This window comes from Lycorma delicatula, chromosome 8 (genome assembly GCF_047948215.1).
Source record: "Lycorma delicatula isolate Av1 chromosome 8, ASM4794821v1, whole genome shotgun sequence".
Classification (NCBI taxonomy): domain Eukaryota; kingdom Metazoa; phylum Arthropoda; class Insecta; order Hemiptera; family Fulgoridae; genus Lycorma; species Lycorma delicatula.
In genome coordinates, this window is record NC_134462.1 from 120,214,258 (window position 1) to 120,240,987 (window position 26,730).

A 26,730-nucleotide genomic window follows, 5' to 3' on the forward strand; every position below is an offset into this window, starting at 1 on the left:
TCGTAGCATCTTTATCTTTTCACCTTGTACTGTTACTCCGAATCTAAATTGTTCTTTAACATCATTAACTGCTAGTTCTATGTAAAGATTAAAAAGTAACGAAGATAGGGAACATTCTTGTCAGACTCCCTTTCTTATTACGGCTTCTTTCATATGTTCTTCAATTATTACTGTTGCTGTTTGGTTCCTGCAAATTTTAGCAATAGTTCCTTCTATCTCTGTATTTGAACCCTAATTTTTTTAAAATGCTGAACATTTTATTCCAGTCTACATTATTGAATGCCTTTTCTAGGTATACAAATGCCAAGTATATTGGTTTTTTTTCTTTAATCTTCCGTCTACTATTAATCTGAGCCCTAAAATTGCTTCCCTTGTTCCTATACTTTTCCTGAAACCAAATTGGTCTTCTCCTAACACTTCTTTCACACTCCTCTCAATTCTTCTCTATACCATTCTAGTTAAGATTTTTGATGCATGGCTAGTTAAGCTAATTGTTCTGGATTCTTCACATTTATCTGCTCCTGATTTCTTGGTATCTTGACTATAACACTCGTTTTGAAGTCTGATGTGATTTCCCCTTTTTCATAAATATTATTCACCAGTTTGTATAATCTATCAATTGCTTCCTCACCAATAATGCGCAGTAATTCTACAGGTTTTCTGTCTATTCCAGGAGCCTTTCTGCCATTCAGATCTTTTAATATTCTCTTAAATTCAGATCTCAGTATTGTTTCTCCCCTTTCATCCTTTTCAACTTCCTCTTCTTTGTCTATAACAACATTTTTTAATTAATTTCCTTTGTATAACTATTCAATATATTCCACCCACCTATTGACTGTGCCTTTTGTATTATAAATTGGTGTACCATCTTTGTTTAACACATTATTAGATTTTAATTTATGTACCCCAAAGTTTTCCTTAACTTTCCTGTATGCTCTGTCTATTTTACCAATGTTCATTTCTCTTTCCACTTCTGATCATTTTTTTTTAAATCCACTCTTCTTTCGCTAGTTTGCACTTCCTGTTTATAGTATTTCTTAATTGTCGATAGTTACTTTTACTTTCTTCATCAGTAGCATTATTATATTTTCTACATTCACCCATCAGCTGCAATATATCATCTGAAATTCAACCAGTTCTACCAGTTCTCTCTGTTCCACCTAAGTCTGCTTCTACTGATGTAATAATTTCCTTTTAAACATTCTCCCATTCTTCTTCTACATTTTCTACCTTATCTTTTTTACTCAGACCTCTTATGATGTCCTCCTCAAAAATCTTCTTTACCTCCTGTTCCTCAAGCTTTTCTAAATTCCACCAATTCATCTGACACCATTTATGAAGGTTTTTTATCCCCAATCTACATTTCATTATCACTAAATTATGGTTGCTATCAATGTCTGCTCCAGGGTAAGCTTTGCAGTTGACAAGTTGATTTCTAAATTTTTGCTTAACCATGATATAATCTATATGATACCTTGCAGTATCACTTGGCTTTTTCCATGTGTATATTCTTCCATTATGATTTTTAAAGAGGATGTTAGCAATTACTAAATTATATTTCGTATGATATGTAGTGCTTTACTTATCATTTACAAATTACCGTTGACCAAAATATATGATTATTGTGTAACCTAAGTGTAATAATAGCACGTAGCACTGGCACAAGCATTTTTATTTTACAAAATGAAATAGATGTTAAAAGTTGTTAAAAAAAATTATAGCCTTAATTAGTCTGTGAAAAAAAATACGTAATAGAAGATTTTATTAGGGTATTTATGAATGTGTGTTATATTCGAACATTGTAAAATAAATACATCGTAGCATTATATAGTAATAATAATAATAAAATAACACACAAAATTTAAAATACTGATATCAATTGTAAACAATTTAAAAAATGACCGCCCCTTACCAAAATTCTGCGTACACAACTGTATATAAGTACAAGATAATATAAGTATGGTACAATCTGGATCAATAGAAAATAAATTTTGTGTAAAGAATGAGCAGAAATAATTAAAAATGAACAGTAAAAATAATAATGATTAGTGAATTCTGGGGGAGATTTGATTATAATATCCATCAAAACACTTTTTAATAATTTTTTATAAAGTAGTTTAAATCGAAATCTTGTTAATTTTGTAACATTCCAAAACGCGCATTTACACAGTATTAGGATTCAACTTAATTGTAGTGGCTTTGATTGAAACGTCATTTTGTTGACCACCAATTGGATGCCGACAGTTGTCTATGGAGTAGCGTGGTTATATTGTTAATTTACCGGCTCATTTGTGTTAAAAGTTGTGTTTCGTTAGTATTGCTTGATTTCTCGAAGAGACTTGTTGTGTTTACGTATGCCATAGTGACTTCAAAAACAAAAAGTATTCTTGGAATTTTGTCACTATACATTTTAGGTTAGACGTTGCCTCGAAGATTTAAAAAATATGACAATGGACTATATGAAGTTTTTCATTTTCACTTGTGTATGCATATCATTTGATAGTGTATTATGTTTAAAAAAAGAAGACTGTGAAGGTAAGCGTATTTTGTTATAATTACTGAACTGAGTTAGTCATGTTTTTCCTTTAATTTTTAATACTATAACCTACAATCTTATAACAAATAGCGTTCAGAATGTGTTTCTTAACATTTTCAGCATTTGCATGGTCAGTAACCAAAAAAAGAATTAAGTTTTTAATAATGAATTGCATATAAGTTGATCTCTATTTGGTACCATGATTTAAATTCACAAAATAGCGTTATAGATGAAGTAGCGTAGCAATGGTTATGTTAGCTATTTCAACGCCTTATTTGGTTAATAAATATTTGTGGAGATATTTATCTTGCCACGTATTAAAAATTTAATCAAATAACGATGTGCATGATGTAAAAATAAAATATATAAATTTTTTAAAGAAGTATTTATCAGTTAAAACAAATTTATTTATTACATTGGTACAGATTTTTTTTTCATTTTAGTTCCGTATAAGCTAATGGGGATAATTGCTGAACAGAAATCTTCTAGAAATTCCAGTAATAAATAGATGTTTACTTGAATTCTCCGTACTGTTAATATCATGTAGGCCTAATCTATAATACTTTGTTCCTGGATCATCTACTTCAGTCATTTAAATTTTGTTACCTTTTTATAATACACAGTCATATACCAATTTAAATATAAGGTATATGGATACTTTACTACATCCCCACTAACCCATTGTCTGTAGAAATTATACGTATTCGGATTTGAAACTTTATGAAATAAAGACCATTCAGCTGATTACAAAACTAGTTGTGTCATTTTTTTAGATAATTTTGTTCTGCGTTTAGTGATATTAAATGTTAATTTTTTATTACTTTTTAAAAGTACATTATTGTGATGGGATTGGAAAAAGACAAGATAGATCCAAGCCTTCGGTTTCTAACTTAACTGGTTATTTGCATTAAAAGACATTACACCACTCAGTTAAATTTTTACTCACGGTATCTTGTTCTATTAACTGTTAAGTTAATAGAAAAAAACTGTTGTTATGAAAATTACTTTTTACATATAATTAAACATATAGAACAAATATATCTAAAAAAAAAATAGTATGAATTAAATTTGTGATAATATTTTTTATAAAGCTTCCAACTCTCTTTTATATAATTTCTGTGCCTACAGAAACATTTGTTTTTCACAATTGTTTATCTTCTTTATTCTATCATAAAACTTATACTTTATCAACTGATGTGATATTTAACTTTCTTCTACCTTTTTTTCTCCCCTATATTGATTTGAAGTAGTGCATGTATATCACATTGTTTCAAGAGATACATTAATTTTACTATACATTACTATTTAGTAATAATATTGTAGCCTTTCTGACAACTGTATCATATATAAAGCAATTATGGTACAAGAGTTTCCAGTCTAGGTTACTTTCTCTGAGATTAATGCTCATGTTACAGCAAGACTTCATAATTTAGAGAAATGAAAGTGTCAGCTTATAAGCCCAAATATCCCTGAATTTTAATGAGCTTGACATCTCCATAGACTACTATATATTCATTTGAGAAGTGGCACCTGGGAATAACTTTACTTCTCACTTTCCCTAGAAAGGCTAGTATGCTTGTTTTTTCTTGAGAATGGCCAAGTTGTTTTTGGGAATGATTTACGAGTCATGTCTTATCTCCACCAACCATTAATGCTCAACATGAATTTTAACCTGAGAGCGTATCATCGTTTATGAATTTTAACGTTGCAATCATCTATTTTTAATGTTATTTGAATAATAATTATAAATCTCTTTTTTTCAGTATGTTTTACTGTAATAGAAAAATTCAGTGCAACACTTACACCACAAATGAGAGAAGACAAATCTAAAATTGAAGATGAGTTTAAAGAATTTTGTAAAAATACTAAAGGAAAGGATAACAAATTTGTAAGCATTTTTATTTATTAAGATTATAATAATACTTACCTTGCCAGCAGTTCTGATGTATGTATGATCTCTTTTATAAGCTTATGTTTTTTTTTTTCATATGTTGATTTCTGTAAAATGTTACTAAACTGCATGTAGTTTAGAAAACTTCATTCTACTACTCTATAAAAATTACTTCCTCTTTAAAAAAAATATATATATGTGAGTCTGTTTATAAAGTAGGGTCTCTGTAATAAAAAAACAGAACTCACTTTTTACTTTTCATGCAGTCACCTAAGAAAAATTTTCATCTCTGTCTTTAAATAATAATATTTTTCATTGAATTAAATTAGTAAAATGTATTGCGTTCCTTGTCTGAAGGCTTTTGTACATAAAAATAAAGAATAATTTTATTATTATTATTATTACATGAAAAATACCTTACTTCTCTATATAATTTCCATCATTGTTTTCTGTATAATTTCCATCACTTTTCTTTTCTTGTAATCAGTTTTTCATTACACTTTCAAAGAATACTACCACCAGGAAAGATAAGCCCTGTTTTATAGCATTTATGGTTTCTTCTCTCAACAAAAAATCAACCAACAAAATCACTTTCTTGTCCCAGAAGAGAGTGTACTGATTTTTTGTACTGAAATAGTTGTTTAAACTAATGTCTTCTTTTTTTTGCTCACTGTATGGCTCAAGAAATGATCACCTTCATTTTTGCATCAGCTTAGAAAAGACATGGTTTTGTGAACCTCTGTCAACATTTTTGGTGCCCAACAAGAGCAGAGTTTTTGATGCAATTTCATGTAAACTGTTCATGAAATTTCAGGGAACTTAATATATACTGAAGAAATTGTTACATTCTTAAATTTTCTCATCCATGCTTTGTCCACTCACATTACTGCTACACATTACTGCTCCTCATTGAACTACTAATCAATTCATTTCTCACAGTTTTTTCATCTATAAATGGTATTTAATCAACTATAAACAAATGTCACTGTGCTTGTAAGACAAAAACTGAGATGAGAGACCGTGAACGTTACGGCAGTGGTAATTGGAAACTGTATTTACTTTCTGGTTACATTTAACTTCAGTGGCTACTTTGACTTCAGTGTAACTCTAATCTTTAATCTTTTGTTTTTTCAACTAAAAGATTTTTTTATCTTGTTCAGGCCTAAGCCTGAACAAGATATATAAAGACTGATGTATAAAGATATATATACAAGGTATATAAAAACTGCTAACAGTTTTTATATACTCCTAGTGTTATATGTCACAATGTTACTATTAATGTATTATGTTACATGTCCTTGAGCATATAAGGTGAATTAAGAAAAAAAAATTATCTCTTGATCTTCATTCTACTACCTTAAATATTGTTGTTCATTATGTTCTTATCAAAGTTGTAAACAATAATTTAATTTTAAAAAAAGCGGCTCTAGCTACAGGTGTGACACAATATGATAAATATTAAAAATCAACAAAGAATTGCAATCTACATCAAAGATTGCGGAAGATTGTGGAACACTGCTCCACATTTGAATGCAGATTGTGTACAGGGGCGGTTACTTATCATCATTGCATGCACACCATTAATAAAAAATATTTTATGGTTTTATATTTCAAAGTGATGAACCTATTTATCATATTTTTTATTTATATGAGGCATATTCAAAAAGTAAGGACTGTCAGCTTATATTTTAATATTAGCGGGTCTGAGCATAGTTTCATACATGCAGGGTCATCTATCAGCTATTTACAAAGCCACTGCAGTTATTTTGATTTATTGGTTGTTTTGCTGTTAGTGAATACAAATCGCAATGTCCGCGTCAATCATTTCTTCTGCCAGTTGTGAAATACTCACTGTGATTTGATTTTTGTGTGCAAAAGTATATTCAGCTGCTGAAATTCATTGGGAGTTGTGCCTATTGGGAGTGTATGGACCTACAGTAATCAGTGAAGGAAAGATTAAACAATAGTGTTTTGACTTTACAAATGGCTGCACAAATGTGCATTACAAAGAGCTGTGGGGCAGGCCCAGGCCTAGTATTCAAACCGATAAAATCGTTGAACAACTGAAAACTGCAATGTGATCAGCGATTGACAATAACTGCTCTGGCTGATGAATTTCCACTTGTTCAACGCACCTCTATCTTCACAATTGTCACAGAAAAGCTCGGATATCACAAATTGTGTGCAAGATGTATAATGAAAATGCTCACCGAACAACACAAAAAGCAAAGAATATGCTAAATCAGTGTCTGATTTAGGTGCAGTTAGATGGGTTTCCCCAGATCGGTATATCACACAGTTTCTCTCCGGACATGGTGCCTTTCAGGCGAGTTTGGCTAGGTTTCGTATAATGGATTCGAGTCACTGCCCGGTTTGTGGAACTGATGATTCAGTGAACCACATCCTCTATGTCTGTCCACAATACGAGATCAAACGTTCATGAGTTGTTAGCGAACTTGAGAAAATACATTCCTTTCTGGATGATTCGTGTGGAGTGGTATATAGTGGCTGGTTTTCTTCATGCCCTTGTGGTGTGTAAGTCTGCAGAGGGAGTTTAATTGAGGCATTTGATCATTATAGGATCCTGGGTGGCTAGGGTTCCAGCCCAGGCATTGGATTGGTTGGAGGTAGGCGCATTGGCATCATGACACGGTTATATTGGTATTGTTTGTGATTTGATTCAGGGCTCCCACGGCGAGGCTGGCTGCGCTGCTGGGGTATGTTAGCCCATATGACCAGGGGCGTGGCTTTGTTCTGCCGATGGCAGTCTCTGATTGTGATTTGGTAATGCCATGCAAAACTCCATGATGGGACCAGGTGGGAGTGCGGGGTTTGTCCCCAGCTCCTGCATGGACCAGAATGAGGTGGTTTTGTTCCCCTTGTTAGGTGATGTAATTTGGTCAACTTATTTTGGTGTAGGTCTGAAATTCTATGTTGCGTAAAACAAATTCTTGATTTCTATGAGTGTAGCACTGATTTAACTTACAACTCGTTTGCTTTCTAAGGCATTCACAGTTACAAACGGTGTTGTCAAATTTGCACTACGCATGGGGGTCTTTGCTTCTGCGGTCTCAGTTACTTTGTTTGAGGGAATCATGCTAGGTTGGATGTGAGGATATCTGTTTGAGGACTACATGAAGGCAAAATTTGATTCGTATTTTACTGATGCAAATGTCTGCCAAGGCATTTACATTGGTGGCATCCCGACCTAAGCCTAGCTGATGACTGTGAGATGTAATCACTTAGAGGGTCTAAAGATGACCTCCGGTAAACCCGCTCAGGGCTCAGAACGGAGGGGTTGGTGTGGCGATGGTAACGTCACAAGGTGGGATTATTAAGATTTAAATTAAAAAAATTTACAGTTCGATTTTAAATAATTAGAATTTAAAAAAAATTAATGTAATTATAATTATTATTTCATACATAATTTTAAAGATTAAAAAATTAAATATCTTTAATGTATGTCAGGTTTTATTGATTCATTATTTTATTTGTATTTATGTAAAATAATACAAGTGTTTTTTGTAGTGTTATTACTTAGGAGGCTTAGAAACATCTGCAACTGGTATTTTATCAGAATTGTCAAAACCTCTACAAGTCAATATGCCTCCTGGAATTATTTGTAAAAAATTACAAAAACTCGATGGACAAATATGTGACTTGCGATATGGTAAGCAAAATCCCTTTTTATATAATTATTTTACTTTTATCCATATTGAAATGTGTGAATCTTTACAATAATGATTCATTAGTTATTTACTTGAATAAAGTAAAACTAAGTAAGATTAAGTTATATTAGTTGATATTATTGATATTTATCGAAGTAATTTGTTGGTAACTGCCAAATAATATATTATTTATTAAAAAAGAAAAAAGTATAATAATGAAAGCCTGACATGGCTTAAAACAATTTATTTGTACAATATTAATTTTCCTATATTAAAAATGTTTTTTTTTAGTTTTTAGGAATGAGATTACATTATTATATTAAGTACTTTAGAAGGTTTTTGACTGTAGGAGTTAATTTTCCTTGGTTTGGGAACATTTTTTCTTTATAATCCCAAAATGAATTGTCAGTACTTAGCGTAAATTTGAATATACATATATTCTTAAATCTAAAGTTGAGTATAATTTCAGTTAAATTAAGACATTTTTCTAATAGTTAATTTTCCTTTTACCTCTCCATTTTTTCTATTCCATTCAGTTTTGGAATGGATTTATCACAAGAACAAATCTAATATTCTCCCTCTTTCTTTTCATCATTTTCAGATTGCAGTAGTTTTTTTTACGACTTTTCCATAGTCGTGAACAATAGTGATAACTATAATAGTCTATTATTTTATCTATTAATGCAATAACTGTTATCCTAATATTACTTAACCATTCTCAGGTTCTTGTATTCTATACGTGTATATATTTTTACATTATGCTGCTAAAAAAGATATTAATAAAACATTCTGAAGTCCTTTTTGTTACATTTATTAACAATAAAACTTAGCCAGATATATGTGTCAATAGTCCTTATGGAATAAAATTATATAATTTCAGAATTTTTTTAGAGGATTCTAAATGAATGACTTAGAAAAAGGTGATTAAGGATTGCATTACTTTTCTGGCTATATATATGTATGTCAAAGACAAAAATATAAAAACTGTTTATCACCAAGAGTACAGAATTCGATATTGCTTCTTACCTTATGCTTATTTTTTTCTAATAGCGCTTTCAAGGTTTTCCCTCATCATCAGTTAAACTTTTTCTTCCAAATCACACATTAAATTGAAAATATTAAAATTACAACTTATTAAAATGTATAGTGATAAATATTAAAAAACATAAAATTAAAATTTTTTTTATTATGTGGCTAGCCATTCATACAGTACTGTACTGAAGTTATTTAAATGTGCTGCTATCTAAGGCGGTTTGAAAATAGAGTAGTATGTGGGGATTACCCATATTCATAAAATTCAATTACGGGTTCGTTACATTCATGATATTTTGGTAGTCTATGAACCTGTTATAAATAATATGTTACTATATTATAAATAATATGTTATAAAATAATGAACACTTAGGAATCATAATAATTTAAAATTTACCTTTGTAACTGACAAACAAAGAAAAATAAATTTTTTAGATGTTGACATAGAAATTAGTAAAAGTAATAAAACTATAACATCTTTATATAAGAAACCTCTCTTTTCCCTGTCCTCCGGTAACTACGATTTAGATAATACTTCAGAGGATGAATGAGGATGATATGTATGATTGTAAATGAAGTGTAGTCTTGTACATTCTCAGTTTGACTATTCCTAAGATGTGTGGTTAATTGAAACCCAACCACCAAAGAACACCGGTATCCATGATCTAGTATTCAAATCCGTGTAAAAATATCTGGCTTTACTAGGACTTGAACGCTGGAACTCTCGGCTTCCAATTCTCAGCTGATTTGGGAAGACGCGTTCACCACTAGACCAACCCGGTGGGTCTATATAAGAAACCAACAACCAACAAAATAACTATTAACAAAAGTTCAAATTATCCTTGGGCACACAAAATTAATACATTTATAAACATGTTAAGTAGCAATACATTGCACATACCTAATAATAAAAAAAAAACTACATTTAGAAATAAGACATAAAATGTATTGCAGTAAAAATGGATATAACAACATTAATTGAGAATATTTATAAAAAAAATAGGAATTAAAATCTAATAATGAAACAACATTATTGAAAACTTGGTTAACGTTTAAAATGATAAAAAGTATAAAATAGCTTATGGGACCATACAATCATATATTAAAATTTCACAATGATGATAATGATCCTAAAATTTGTGTAGTTTTATATTATAACATGCAATGATTGTAACAAAATTTATTTTGGGAAAACTAGTAGATCATTTAGGGCAAGGTTTGGAGAACATTTTAGGTTTTATAAAAACAAGTTAAGGGTTCTACAATCTTGCAGACCATTTATTAATCAATAAACATTCAATCACCGATTCGGATACAAATTTAAATACAGGCTGTTTCATAATGTTCTTCGGAGTTTCGAAAATTCATTAACAAAAAACTATTTCACTCATAAGAATAAAACAAGTATTGTACGAGAGAGTACTTCAAATAGTTTTTTCCCACGTATATTAGGTAGTTAGTAAACCATTTGCTCGCTAGGTGTCGACAGTAGAGAAAATGGCTGCCATGGAAGCGAGAAGTCGTTTTGTGTGTTAGAATTTCACTTGTCAAAGTCAATAATTTCTGTGTAATGTGCGTTTCGGTTGAAATTTCATAAGAAGCCACCAAGTGAAAATTCAATTCGTGCATGGTATAAACAATTCAGTGAAACTGGTTGCTTGTGCAAGCAAAAATCAACTGGTCAGCCATCAACCTCAGAAGTCAATGTCGAATGTGTGCGTGCAAGTTCCTTTTGCAGCCCGTCAAAATCGACTGCGGCTGCAGGCAGAGAATTAGGAATTCCAAAAACAACAGTATGGAGAGTTCTCCGTAAACATTTATTATGCAAACCGTACCATCTTCAATTTCAGCGTCTTTCTGATGGAGATAAAACACGTAGACTTAATTTTTGTTTACAGTTACTGGAAAAGATGTTAGATGAAGGTTTTCTAAACAAGATAATTTTCAGCGATGAAGCTACTTTCCATATTAGCGGCAAAGTAATCCGTCATAACGTGCGAGTTTTGGGAACTGAAAAACCACACACTTATATGGAACACATTCGGGATTCTCCGAAAGTAAACATTTTTTGTGCAATCTCTCGTGAGGCAGTGTATGGGGCCGTTCTTTTTTATGGAAACGACAGTAACTTGCATGATATACCTAGATATGTTACAATTATGGCTTATACGTCAGCTACTCAACGACTTCATTTTCCAACAAGATGGTTGTCCTGCCCATTTTCGTAACGAGGTTTGACAGTACCTTAACACAACATTACCTCGGCGCTGGATAGGACATGCGTCTGAAAAAGACCAACACATTATGCTGTGGCCACCAAGATCACCAGACCTCACGCCGTGTGATTTCTTTTTCTGCGGTTACGTGAAAGATATGGTATTTATCCCACCAATACCGCACGATATCGCTGAGCTAAAGGATTGCATAATCAATGAAATCAACTCTATCGAAAATGACATGTTAGAACGAGTTTGACAAGAGCTAGACTTTCGTGTTGATGTGTGCCGTGTCACCAGAGGAGCACATGTTGACATTTATAGATTTTAACAAAAACTGTTGAGTCCCTGCATTACTTCGTACAACTTTCATTTAGGTAAGTGAAATACTTTTTTGTACTGAATTTTTGTAACTCCTAAGAACATTATGAAACGCCCTGTATAGTGGAAATTGTAAAAGGGTGTGATAATAATAATAAAAAATTAAATATTTTGGAAAAATATTATATACACAAGTACAGACAAAAGTTTAATTTGATAATGACTTTCTTATCAAAACCACCTTAGATAGCAGCACGTTTATATAATTTAAATAACTTCAGTACAGTACTGTATGTGTGGCTAGCCACGTAATGAAAAAAAAGATTTATTTTTTAATATTTATCACTGCTTATTTTTATATATCATAATTTTAATGGTTTGAATTTAATGTGTGGTCCAGAAGAAAAAGTTTAGCTGATGATGAGGGAAAACCTTGAAAGCACTGTTAGCAAAAAAAAATAAGCATTAAGAAGCATTATCAAATTCTGTACTCTTGGTGGTAAATGGTTTCTATACTTTTGTCTTGAGGTATTAGTACAGAGGGGAATATGGACAAATACAATAACAAAAGAATTGTTTTTGCTGTTATATATATATATATATATATATATATTTTTTTTTTTTTTTTTCTTAATGACAGTTACATATTTTTCAGGTTCTCTTATTCTTGTGTATATACACCTGGTGGCATGAAATTCAGTTTCCTTTTATATAATAAAAAAATTAAATTAAAAAAATAGCAGATAAAAATTAAATTTTTATTATTATTTGGGTTTATTAATTTTAATATTTTTGAGACTTTTCCAAATTTTAAATTTTTTAGTACATTCCATAAAACCATTTCATGAATGGTGACATTTCTTCATTAATGACATCAGTTGATCTTATATAAGTTTTTCAATTGTTAACATAATGCTAAACTACTCTTCAATCTAATTCGTATGAGCACAACGTCCAGTCAATTTTTCCACGTGTGATACTCGTCATTAAATTTCTCATTCAAAAATGTCAACTTGCCAGATCACTTGCTCCCATACTGACTAAAAAATTAATTACAGAATCGAGATTGTTTTAGATTTCTGACATGATTTCTCCAATAACTTATCTAGAGAACAGTTTCTTGAATAAAATAGGATCCTGCTGTCCCAGTTTTTTAGAATTATTGCCAGACCATAATAGCTTGTGAATCATGCATTATTAGTATTTACATGTGACCAGACATCCATTACGCTTCATCTGCCTCTAAAATAGACTGTCAGCAATTTTATTATGCTTCATTACAGATTAAAGACAATTTGCATATGAATAAAAATTATTCTCAAGCATTGCTTAAAGTAAGTTCAGACAATAGATCTTGATTGTTACATTCTTTAATATTCTTCTTCAGTTTCATTTAATTAGAAAATACTCTTCACATATATTTACGAGTGCTTTTTACGTAAGACGATAAAAATAATTCTTGTTTTCTTCAGTATGAGCTGTTATTAGTATATAGATCTCTCTGTGTTTGTAACGATCAACTTTGAATTATTATCACATCTGGGAACTGACCACTACATTCATTATTGTTTTCATTCATGCTGCCTACCACTGTCACGCTTTCATCTCATTTAGTGGTGAATTTATATAATATAGAATTTTAATTTTATTTGCTTACAAAAGAAAAATATTTCATATGCATTATTAGTAATACAATCTGTAAATGAAAGAATTCCCTCAGTTGACAGAACTGAGTTTTATACTATCCAATACATAATATTATCTATCACGCCTACTTCTTTTTCATTTTTTTTTTAATTTATGCAATTTCAAAAATATTTTTATGTATTTTATAGATTTTGTACATTGTTTTCCTATATTGAAAAACTGATGTTTCCTAATTTTATTATACAGTAGGATTTTGAAAATCTGGAAAAAGTTCAAATTATTTTCTTATCATTATGCATTTAATTTTAGAATGTTAATATAATTTATATGTTTATATATTAAAACTTTTGTGTGTGTGTGCGCGTGTGCTAATCATTTTACATTTTTACTTTCATATTGTACATCAGTACATAAATTTACAATGATGCACCAGATTTGATGCACTCACACTGCAGTGAGGAGAATGCTGAAATGTTATCGATATCAAATGCATATCTTCCATGAGCTAACTAATGCTGATTATACTAAAAGGGTTCACTGCTGTCAGTGGTTGAAGAGCTTCATCAGAGGCAAACATTGGCATTTGAGATCAAGTGTTTTTCACAGATGAAGCATAGTTTTTTCAACTTGGTGGTATGTTAATCAGAACTACTGGACCCAGGGTACTGCAAACCAACTATTTTCTTTGAATCTTCCCCACATCCACAAAAAAGGAGGCATATGTGTGGATTCAAGGCGATGTGTAATAGCATCCTTGTTTTTTTAAAACAAGGATGCTGCCGTCTAACAAAAAATTATTAATTTTCATAGCCTTACTGTGTAAGAGGATGAGCATGACTGTTGGTTGCAACAGGATAGCACCACTTGCTTTATAGCTCATTCTACTATAAAAATGCTACAGGATTATTTCCAATGAAGTAATCATTTCTAAAGGATTGTGGCCTCCAAAATCCCCTGATCTTACTAGTCCAGACTTCTTTCTGTGAGCTTACATAAAAAAATTGTTAGTAGGAGCAATCCACACATCCTGCAGAAATTAAAGACAAACATTACCAATGCCATACAGGAAATACACAGGGTACACTTAACAGAACAGCCAGGAACATGGTCAAACATGTAAATTACACTTTCTGTAAATTATTATGCAAGTGTTTACCAATAAACTATTATTTATAGACCAAACTAAGTGATTGTGGAGCTCTTGTAAGTTGAACACACACACACACACATATATCCATTTTATTCATTCCAACTACTGGCATGTGCAAGGGTTATTAAATAATTAAGAGACAAACGGTAATAGCAGAAAAACTGTTAAATAGAATAAAATGAATTTGTCTAATTAGTTTTGGCATTATTTGTTTAAACATAATTTTCATTATAACTTCTTGTTTAAAGTGTTATAACAAGTTAAGTATTATAACACAGAAATTAACACTCTCTAACTTGTTTTTTTTTTCTTTTACACTCAGTCTGCTTGAAACGTGTAGCATGGAAGTATAGCATGCTTAAAAAAAAGTAGATGGAATAGTTTAAATTGGGCAAAAGAGGAATTACTGACTTTTATTGTAGTAAAAATCGACTCATGACTGAAGTAAATGTTTCATATGGTATCCATTATTTCTAATTTAAATGTAGAGTGTTGTTTATAACTAAAAAAAAGAACAAAAAAAAAATAATCTATGTCTGCTTTTATTAATCATTATGAGTAACCTTCAATATAAATTTGATAGTCATTAAACTCTTCTAAGAAATGCATATTATTTTATGTGCAAAAACTTAGTACAAGACAATTATGTCTTGAATTCAACGGGTTTTTGGTATTTTTTTGGTGTAGTCTGGTCCTACTATTGTTATATGTGCTCTATTCTCAGTTATATTTGTTTACAATAACAACTTTGTTACAAAGTATCTTTTGGCATTAAATCGTTTTTTCTAGTAATTTCTCATAGTTATTGTTATCGTTTCTCAATATAATTTTATTCTTTTTAAGAAATTCCTCTTTTAAAACAGATTTTGAATAAGTTTGTTTTTACTTCCTTGTTTAAGATAAAATATAGGATGCTATCGGTTAAGGGGCTGAAATTAGCCTGTAAAAATTATTGTTTTATTGTCTTCAAAGTTGCCTTCTGCATGGATAGTTCATCCCACCATTTTTTCCACGATTGTAAATTTTTTGGAAACGGTCTCTTTTCATGCTATTATCTTCTGTGTTTTAGCCGGATCTGAACAGTCAGAAAATTTTGTTTAGTTCCCTAAGCTTTAATTTCATTTTTGGAAACAGGAAGGTTGCTCAGGGTGAAGTCTGGTGTGTTGAAAGATTCTGAGATAACTGTGTAATGTAAATTTAAAAAATGTATGCGCAACAAATGGAATCGGGCAAATTTCATGACCATACATATATTGGGATTATACTATAGAATTCGCTGACAGATGAAGCATATATCTTAGTTACCATATATTGTTCTTCCTTGCAAGATGATTTCATTTAAGGTGTGTGTTCAGTTAAAATTCAGAACCCTCAACATCAACTAACTGTTGTCTGTTTTTGAAATACATTTACAGATCACATATGTATGTTTATTTGAAAATACATGTAACAAGTGGTAAGGAAAGTATTTGTGAGTTCTATCTATCTTACCAACTTTAATGTTAATTATTTGGTCTTTGACATCATTCATTTTCATTTTTCCATAGAATCATAAAATGTGTAAAGGCATATTTACAAAAAAACAAGCACAGATCCATGTAGCACACCATTCGGCCGATTCAATAACAGAAATGTACATGTACTATCTAGTGCATTAATAAAACTAATTTGTGCACCACATTAAAATTTCAGATACTGTAGAGTAACACCTTGTTATTCCACATAAATTAGTATTTCAGATTACATACAGTAGTCTGAAAATGAAAAGGATGATTCTGAACTTATTTCAAATTTTACAAGTAAAAATGCATTAATCCCTTAAATCTCCTTGATAGCTGTAAAACTAAACTGCTCTAGTGGCTTTGAATCTCATTATACCAAATTAAATTATTTTTTTCAGAGAAAGCAATCGATTTCAAGACTGTAGACCTCAAGAAATTAAAAGTCAGAGATCTGAAGAAAATACTTGCCGATTGGGATGAAGACTGTGAAGGTTGCTTAGAAAAGACAGATTACATTAAAAGAATTAATGAACTTAAACCAAAATATGTGCGTGATGAATTGTAAAATGAAAGAGTAATTTGGTTGGGTATTATTAATTATTATTATAATTAAACAGTTATGTGCAATTTAATTATCAGTTCTTCCTTATAAAAGCATTTTGTATTCAGTTTACCTTCTTCGTTGTGACAGTTTTTTTTATATAAGCAAATATGTGCATGGTTTGTTTATCATTTGTTTTGACAGATAGCATTAGCTGTTTTTGTTTACTTTTAAAAGAATCACATGATTGAACTGGTATGTGATGATGATAATCTATTGGTGCAGTATTTATTACAAAATATGTAAACTGCCAAATCAATGGTAATACCAGGTAAGCATATATTATATGTTAGTATTTTGTTTAAAGTTATATAATAATACTTTTAATAGTTTTTGTTACAGTTATATAATTTATATAATTAATAATAAAATAATAAGCATTATATTTTTGTATAATATAACGTCACTGGATAATAAAGCACAAAACTGTTAAGAAATTATGTACATAATTTATTTATTGAAATAAAGATATATATATAAATTAAACATTTTTATAATCAGTTATTTACATATGACATTTTTAATCTTTTAATATCTTGTCATGTTAATTGTTCATCAAATATAAACCCTTTTCTTTTAAGATCTTCTCTGGCTTCTTGTATTTCCTAAAACATTAAAAATAAAACTAGATTAAAATTTTTATTTCAAAATTTATTATAAATTTTAAATTTTATATAATTATGTTTAAAGCATTCTGAAGTGTTCAAACTACAAGAAATCTAGACTTATCACAGGTGTGCTTACATTGGTGATAGGCATTGCTTCTTTTCCACTTTTAATTTTCCTGTAATACAGTCTTTTGTGCTATACCAGTAAATATAGTATTTTTTCTTAATTGTATGAGGCGCTGAAATTTAATGCACACTGGAATGTAACAAGGAAACAAAATGTGAAACAAAGTGACATGGCTGCCTTCTTGTAATTTCATTCCCTATTAATAAAGTTTTAAATCTTGTTAACCCACACTCTCTCGTACACATTGTATAGTCAAGTAAAGACAACCGTTTTTTTTTTTTATAAACTAATATTGAGCATGAACCTTAGAGCAGTTGACCAGCCTTAACCATTCAAATAAAATACTATCTGCTATTAGAGAAAATACTTAATTTAATTTTCTCATATAGTAGATAAGTTTTTTCTCTAATTTTCTTGATTTGAAAATGTATTTATTTTTTCTAATGCGAAATTTGTTTATTGCATATACATATTACAAACATTCTTGAATGTGTTTTTAAAGTTTGTCATCTGGCATAGAATTTTTTTTTCCTGTGTTGTACTTCATAGACACACGTTTCATCATAAATATTATAGTTAATTTTTTTTAATACATATGAGATCAAGGGAATATTAAAATATTTTTTAATTTGCAATTATTGATTTCATTTTCATGTTTAAATTTACAGTTTTTAATTAATTCATTTATTTATATCTTTCAAATTTGAATTCAAACTGAATTTGAATTGTTTCATACTCAATTCTTTATTTATCTTGGTATAATCATACAGATGCTTGCTCCATTAATCATATTATGTATGGAATTATGGGTGTACTGATTTATTATTGTACAAATAATATTGATTTTTCTACTGTAGGTACCCAATTTTACTGTTTTTTTTTTTTTTTTTTTTTTTTTTTTTTTTTTTTTTGATAAATAGAAAGCAGTAGGTATTGCTTTATACTTGTAGTGTGAACAATTATTTTGATGAAATAATAAATTTTTAAAAATATCGCATCAAACTAAATCCATAATTTTATTTTTTGGGGCTTCTGTATGTCTTTTTATGAAAATGATTATGTTGTATGCTGCTAGAATCCTATTTGGTAAACTGTTTGTTGGGATAAAAATATATATACTAACAAATTTTTATCACAAATGTAATGAAAATCGGATTCAAACATAAATAAGAATTTTGTTCTCTTCCATGTTGAAGTATGTCTAAGATGCTATGTTTGTTTTAACATGTTTAAGAAACATTTAAACTGCAAATTGTACTACCTTATTCTTCTTTAACTTCATCCATTAAATGACACTGTTCAAGTATACTTGGGATAATTAGTTGTGTAAATCAAATCAATGTTAATTAAGAAAAATAGTATGCTTTATATACATATGTAAAGATCTATCAAAAGTTCAGTTATATTTTTGCCATGATTATTAACTTCAACTATGAGAAGTAGAAATACATTCTGTAATTTATCTTTTTGTAAATAATAATTAAAACTAAAATAAATTACTTGGGCCACTTAACCTAGTGTAATTATTTAAAATTTTAATAATGTAGATCATCAAAATCATTTCTTGTAACATATACTTACATATATAATAAAAGCCATTTTATTACATTAAAAAATTCATTTGTTATTCGTAAGGCTGTTCAAACAAAAAGCTAAGGTTATTCTGTTGATTTTTTAAACAATACACATTACACTTAAATGTATAAGTTTACACAGAAAGCTATGCCGTGCTATATTTTTTTCAGCTAACTAACAGGGCTATTTTTTTCATACATAGGTGCAAGTACATAATATAATTTAAATATAAGCACTGGATATTTACGGAGTTCAAAACTTAATAATGTTAAAAATTGAGAAGAGTTGTTTTATGCACAGATTACGTATTTTTTTGTTTTTGTTTTAGAAAAATCTCTACCAATTTTTAAAATTATCTACCAAAAAATGGAAATAAATAGCCTGCTGTAATTTTTGTCTGTCACACTAAAGTTATTAACTGCTTAATAACTATTTTCAGCATTTTCAATCTAGTATATTACAGTTATTAGTAATTATTCAAATAGTTTTTTCAGTCATGGATAGTTATTTTTTTTAATTAAAAAACTGGTATATTCATGATGATAAACTGAATAAGAAAATGAGTACAATCATTAAAAATAATCATTATTACAATAGGAATGAAAATGTATTTGATAAAAATTATTTTCAAAAATCGATATGGAGAGGAAAAGGTACTGTAATGTATATATATATAAAATATTGGTTATATTGTGGCACACTAGCCAATAAATTGACATGAAAAATCACTATGTGGAAGTTACTTTGCTCGTACTAGTGCAAAATAGTTCTTTTTTTTGCAATTATCAATTTTAACCATTTCTAATTGAAATTTATCTAACATGAAAAATAATAAATGGAATACCGTTTATTTAAAAGCACCAAAATTTAGCAAAACGAAAACAAATTTGTTGTAATGCAGTTAATAAGGCATATTTGTAGAATGTCTTATGGTTTTCATTTGAGCATAAATTCAGATAAGATGAGTGTATGTACATTAATAAGCTTCAGATTTATTGTCAGTGATACAGAATTACTAGTACAGATACTGTCACTATCTATAAACATGGCGTATTACTTCCTTGAACATTACTTTTACGATTGAACCAAACTTAGAATGATTTCAAAAAAAAAATTCCTTTGAATACTATTACTAAATCTTAAACTTCAAAGGACTGAACAAAAAAACTGCTGAGTTCAAGAAGACAAGGAACCAGAGCTTTGCTTTCTTTGTGAATTAGGCTGTGCTACCCGTGCTTTTAAAAGTTTGGTTAGAGAATTAATATACCTTTTGCAATTCCTTAGCTGCTTCTTCACAATTATTAAATGTAAAAACCCTCCATAGGACAACAGATGCTGCATAGATCTGAAATCAGTATTGATATTATTTTAACTTTATAATTAAATAAAGAATAAATATGTCTTGTCTTCGTTTACAGATTACAATCAAAAGATGAAATAATTTACCTTTATCATACTAATATAGATGAAAAAACTACTCAAGACAACCAAAGCATAGTTAGTTATATAGCTTTACAAGTTGTCCATAATCTTTGTCAAGTTTCTGAATTAAAGAAAACTTGATGTATCTGAAGTAATTTTGGAGTATTAACTGTTTTCTTTCACCACATAATGTATTAAATGTAAATAAATTATAAATAATCAAATTTACTGAATGACAGAGATTCGACATCATTCAATTATTAGATGGTCTATAAAGAGATACAAACTAAATGAAAATAATTTGCTTATATTGCTGAAAGTTGCAAGGCAACCTGTGGATTACCAGAAATTTACCAGTATAAGGGGTTATAAGAACTTTTAAGACAGAATTTAGCATAGGACACCTAGGAAAACTCTTACAAGAGTAAAACCATCCTTGAGGAACGTAGAAGCTTTTACTTAAATGTAAAAGTTTAAAAGGGTCTGGGCATTTGACCCAGACCCTATCCAAAACTGAAAATTAATGACTTTTGACAATGAACATAGCCAGTAAATTCTTAAAAAGCTGGACTGTATTAGAATATTCATTTGTTTCCAGAGGAGAAAATCGAATCTCAGTGAGAAAGGAATATCAATAAGAATGAAATATGGCTATCAAACAGGAAGATGTAGAATGATTATTTTACAGGGTTCCCACCAAATTTTAAGATTCATTTTTCATGACCAATTTAGTAAAAATTTCCTGATTCTCATAATGTTACGGTATTGCCATTAACTCTGCAAGATACATACATATTTTATTTTTTTGCAGCCTCTACCACACTCACAGCTGTCAAACTCAGGCCTTTTTTTTATTATTTATTATTACATTGATTTTTAAAGTTTATTTTTTAAAAATTGTTTGTTTAATTTTTAAAAAAAATTATTTAATAAGTTGCTTGATTAAAAAAAATTAACATCATAGTAACTGAAAATAACACAGATATGAAGTAAAAACAAACTAAAGCAATTTTTAAAAATAATTGGCTTGCACCTAAGATTGCTTAAAAATTTTTCACAAAAACTAGCCTACATTATTTTGTAAAAAACAAAAAACAATATTTAATAACTTGGTTTGCATAAAAATGCTAATAAATACAGATTTCAGTTTAACAAAGAATATACTTATGATCACAACTTAAGGAAAACTGAAATTACTGGCTAAAAGTAATGTAGATAAGAAAACTAGAACAGAATACCTTATTTTATACAGAACATTATTAATATTTACTTGCAAAAATTTTGTCATTATTATTATAACGTATTCCAAAAAATTAGAAAATAATAATATAAGATTTCATTACACATGTATTATTGTGTAGATATAAAAGAATAGGGCATCTTTTCTTCAATATCTTTAGATTCTTAATGGTTTGCACTTTTGTAAAAGTTTGATTTTGGCAGCTGTCTGTTCTTCGGCCAAAGATTGTAGTTCTGAACGTTTTCCTTTCTTACTCCAGGTTTTTTTTAAATTTCTGCTTGTATTTTCCTTTTCAGGGCTATTTTGTTCTTGAGAGAAAAGTTTTTTCTATTTTCTACAAGACATTTTTCATATTGCCTTCTAACTCTTCTCATTGCAGTGGGCGCATTTTTCTTGCCACCAGCATCTACTAATTGCATAAAACCTTTTTGTTGATAACTTATTGTCTCTTCGTGCAAATTCTCCATGAAATGAGATTTGTTAATGGAAAAGCCACCCCTGAAAATGCAATTCTCTGAAATTTTTTGCCATTTTTCCTGATTTTTTTCTAAAAATTCCTGACTAAGTTTATATTTTTTGCCTGTGGGAACCAAGTTTTAGTGCAAGAAAACATTTAGCAAGAAAATTTTATTTCATTTTATAACCATCAATAATATCTTGAATCTAAAAGAAGGTATTTTTTCCAAGACAATGATACCCCACAAGTTAGCAAGTTTGTTTCTTAGCTCCATAATATATTAACTAAACAAATTATTTGTATAGATTTACTTATGTCAACAGATTAAGCTTGTGCAGTCTAGGCTACAGGTAAAATATACAAAGCATGGTTCAAAAGTAAGAACCCATGAGTTATAAACAGATTGGTTGTGCAGTGGGGCAATGTAACCTGTTGGGCATGTAACTACCACATTGCCATCAATTTATTGTTGTTTGTCTTTGTGAGACAGTGTTTTAAAATGAGTGCAGTAATAAATCCTGTCAGTCATGAAGTTCGATCAGCATTAGATTTATAAACGCAAGAGGACATAATGCTGCTGAAATTCACTGTCGGTTGTGTGAAACTTACGGGACTACTGCAGTGGGTGAAAGAAAAGTGAAACGGTGAAGTGAGTTTAAGAATGGCCAATCAAATGTTCATGTCGAACAAAGAAGCAGCAGGCCTAGTGTCCGGACTGACGATCTCATTGAATGTGTGAATGCAAAAGTGATAGAACATCGCTTTACAATTAGCAATTTTTATCTAGAAGTTTCAAAGAGAGCACTGTTGAGGATCATGACTGACATTGTAGTCTATCATAAAATGTTGCCAAGTGCGCTCACAAAGATCACAGAATAACATGACATACTTTTTTGTCCTCTTAAACCACGAGAGATGGTTTATGATATTTCATATGTCAATGCCCAGATGAAACAACAATCCATGCAGTGGCATCATTATGGTTCACCTAAGTCGAATAAATTTAAACGAGCCCAGACACGAAGGAAAAGCATGACAACTATATTCTGGGACCAAGGGTGTGCTCTTTTGACTGATTTCATGGAACCTGGAATATCCATCACATCACAAATCTATTATGGAAAACTTTCTAAACTGCTTTCCGCCATTCACAACTGATGACAAGGAATGCTGAGATCAGGAACTGTTCTTCCCGATAATGCACATACACACACAGGTGCATGCACTACAGAAACAATTCAAAATTCAGAAGGGACTGTTCTTCTGACAGTCCTGATCTCATGCTGCAACTACCATCTATCTCTTCCTGCACCTCAAAACTGCCTTACATCTCGATTCGAGGAAAGTGAAGAATTGAGAATCTGTGTACAAAAGTAACTACAATTATAGGTGACAGATCATTATGCCGTGAGTTTGAATAAGCTTTTTTCATGATATAAAAAGCATTTGGAATAAAATTGTGGTTATGCAGAAAGGTAAATATGTTAAGTATTTCAAACCACTTAACGCTTTTTCAACTTTTCTCATTTTTACAGACTATTCTTTACATCTGAACCACACCTCATATACAGTGCTATGGATAATGACATTTTCTCCACTATACCAAACACTTCAATTTTTTTTCTAAAACCTGAACCTTGAAATCTTATTGTTTTATTCTAGTAACCCTACTGTTTAATTCCTAGTGAAATCCTTAAATAACATTTAGTGAAATACTTAAATAACATTTCAAGATTTCCCATTTTGAAATCTTCAAATCACGTTTATGGCCATTATATTTCTTGATAGGTGGCAAAGTAATAAATTTCCATTGCAAAGCCTTATATGCTGCCAAACTGAATATCTGATCTACTCCACTCTTGGCACAGTCATTGCTGCTAGTGTGCATCCTTCTTGGGCAATATTCAATGCATACACAGCAGAGGATTTTAAAAAGCTGTTTCTTTAATAATATCCCCTCTTCCATCTTATTTACAATTTTTTTATAATCTTGACATCTTAACAAGTAAAGCACAGTCTGGTTTTAGCTCAATGTTATGGTATTTTCTCGGTGTTTGAAATGCAAATACTTATTCTAACTTGTTCCTTGCTATTAGATGAAACAATTTTCCATTTTCAAATAAAATTTGTTGAAAAGATGCTAATTATTAGCCTTCACCTGCTAGATTACTGAATGAATCTGAACATACTGTTACAGATTAATTATTACATTGGTGATGTTAAAAAAAAACTGAAAAATATTTTTAAAAAAAGCATAGATTAAAAAATATTTCTTCAAAAGATTTTAATCAGTGATGTCTGTGTTTCTGTAAACAGTACTTTGATTATTATTAATATCTAATAATATTTTTGGCTGCTGAATTTTCCACAGTGAAATATAACCATCAATGATTGATTCTATTTTGTATTATTTTATTTTTTTCTTTCTAAACTCAGTTTCTTATATAGCTGTCTGTTAAATTACACATAAAAGTGATGTTTATAGTTCATACTAATACAAGTAAATAGAATAATACTGCATCTAACATAAAGAAAAAATTAAAAAGTTCATAATTAATTTATTTATTATTTTGGCTATAAAGGTTTACATAGTTCCATTATAAGACTAAATGCAATTTTAACTAAATTATAAATAGATGAAAAATTAACCAAATTTCTGAACCTTTAATAATGCAGATGACATGAAACTAATTATTTCTCATAAAAACAGATAATACTTTTGAGGGTTTTATTGAAGTGCCAAAATAGAACAATAATCAATTAAAACAAATGTACAGAAACTAAAGGAAGATATAACTCAGTTTATTAATTTCATATTAAACATAGTTTTTATTTCCTGAAATTCCCCAATCAAAATTAATAAAATTGTTCAGCCAGCAAATTTTTAGGCCTTCAAATTGCAGTAGCCTAACATATGACAACTGCATTCAATTCTTAGACAAATTAAATGAAGCAAACTTTGTAATTTTAACACTTTCAGGTGTAATATTTAAAAATTATAATGAATATATTTTATATATATACTTTTTCATTTGTTAATAGGATATCTGATGGGGAAACTTGGCCAACAGTTACAAGTATTTAAACTGGAAAAAAAAAATATTAAGAGTTAATAGAGAAAAAATAGTCAGGAAACATGCATACTAATTTTTTTTTTAAATTCACGATATTTCTGCTTCTATTTCATCAATGATACTGATCATATGAATTCAGATTCCAAAAAATTAGAATTTGTCTCAAATATAAAAACCCCAGAAGATTTAAACTCATTCCGACTAATTGAAGTAGATAACCGAATTCCTTCATATCAACCAATGCATATTTTTTGGCTGGGAGAATATACAAAAGTTTAGTAAACAAAATGTTCAATATAGCTATAGTAAACATTATTAGAGTACACAAGGCCTACACAATATTTTTTTTTAAAAACACATCCAGCTACTAGAAAAATTTTATAATAGCCAACAAATGTAAAAAAATTGCAGTTTCAGTGAAGAAATTTAAAAAAAACTTAAAATTTCAATTATTAAGATAATTATTTTTACAAAACTAATTGATTAATATCTAACCACTGTTGTATTTTTTGACACAAATGACTACCAGTTAACACAATCTGGCAGCAACATAGATTTTTTAAATAACTGTAACACTACTAATACATGTTGCAATACTTATTATTTCTCTACTTTTTTTTTAACTGTCTGCTCTTTGTGTTAAAGTATATATTTTTTGAACCGATTGCAGCACAATATGTTTTCAATAAATCAAACCACAATTATTCAAGTATCTGTAGATATATAAAATAAATGAAAAATAAAACAATCTTTGTAATATTTTATTTAATACTAGCACATTATTAATCAATAACAAGAAGGTAATAAATACTAATTATTAATAAAATACCAGTAAGGACTGATACATTACCATCCCATATTTTCACTACAAATTTCAAGTTAACTGGTGAACAATTCATCCAAGAAAAAATAAGCTACGATGTTTATAAATACCCATGGATTTCCACAAATTCTTTATGGCTCTAAAGAGTAACTTTTATTAAATAAATTTGCAGAAATTAATAAAAGAGGGTCATCAGAAAGAACAATTTATTATCACAAACTTTGTCATTTAAATCAGTTGTAACTTGCTCACTTCTGCCCTTTTAAAAATAGAAGAACTAAGAAATTGAAGTCTTAAATGAATGAAGTAATATTTTATTTCTTCATTTAGTACTTAATCTCTAATTAGATAAATGCAACAACCTAACACGAATTTATTTTAAAAATAACCAATGTAGGGTTAAGCACGTGGATTGCTCAGATTTAATAAAACGTACTTTTAATATTAAAATGAATAAATGGGTTTAGTCTAAGTAAATAAAAGATTTCCCACTTAAACTTACTCCAAAAAGACCAACTACTATGACAGGTAGTAGAAGTACACATAACCTGTACTCATCAATAATTTTAAGATCAGTAGGATTAAAAAGTAAAGCGCTCCATGCCCCTACAAATAAAAATCCACCGAACAACCATTCCATCAGTTTAGTCATTTTTAGCAGGAAACTTTTGCCACCGTCACCACTAATAATTATATCCTACGTTCTCTGCAAAAAAAAAATAGTATCCAAAATAACCATTATTCTTTAATGAATCATTCTTACAAATGAACCGGTAAAAGAAAGTACTCTAAAATTGATTTTTTGTACAAGAGGAATTAACTCTTAAATAAATTAATTTT

At 29.5% G+C, this 26,730-nt stretch overlaps 2 protein-coding genes across 2 annotated transcripts; one reads left to right on the plus strand and one right to left on the minus strand.

The window, feature by feature from the left end:
- The first annotated feature begins 2,217 nt into the window (after positions 1 to 2,217).
- Manf (mesencephalic astrocyte-derived neurotrophic factor) lies at positions 2,218 to 17,050 on the plus strand. The gene is made up of 4 exons (XM_075372659.1): positions 2,218 to 2,535; positions 4,300 to 4,424; positions 7,956 to 8,097; positions 16,362 to 17,050. Exons 1-4 carry the CDS (start codon positions 2,445 to 2,447, stop codon positions 16,526 to 16,528), a joined length of 525 nt encoding a protein of 174 aa, XP_075228774.1. The 5' UTR covers positions 2,218 to 2,444; the 3' UTR covers positions 16,529 to 17,050.
- On the minus strand, positions 16,992 to 26,653 carry Dpm3 (Dolichyl-phosphate mannosyltransferase subunit 3). Its single transcript, XM_075372660.1, has 3 exons — positions 26,393 to 26,653; positions 20,142 to 20,219; positions 16,992 to 17,169 (listed from the first exon to the last, which is right to left on the minus strand). The coding sequence occupies exons 1-3, from the start codon at positions 26,540 to 26,542 to the stop codon at positions 17,104 to 17,106; spliced, it is 294 nt and encodes a 97-aa protein (XP_075228775.1). The 5' UTR covers positions 26,543 to 26,653; the 3' UTR covers positions 16,992 to 17,103.
- Positions 26,654 to 26,730: the final 77 nt, after the last annotated feature.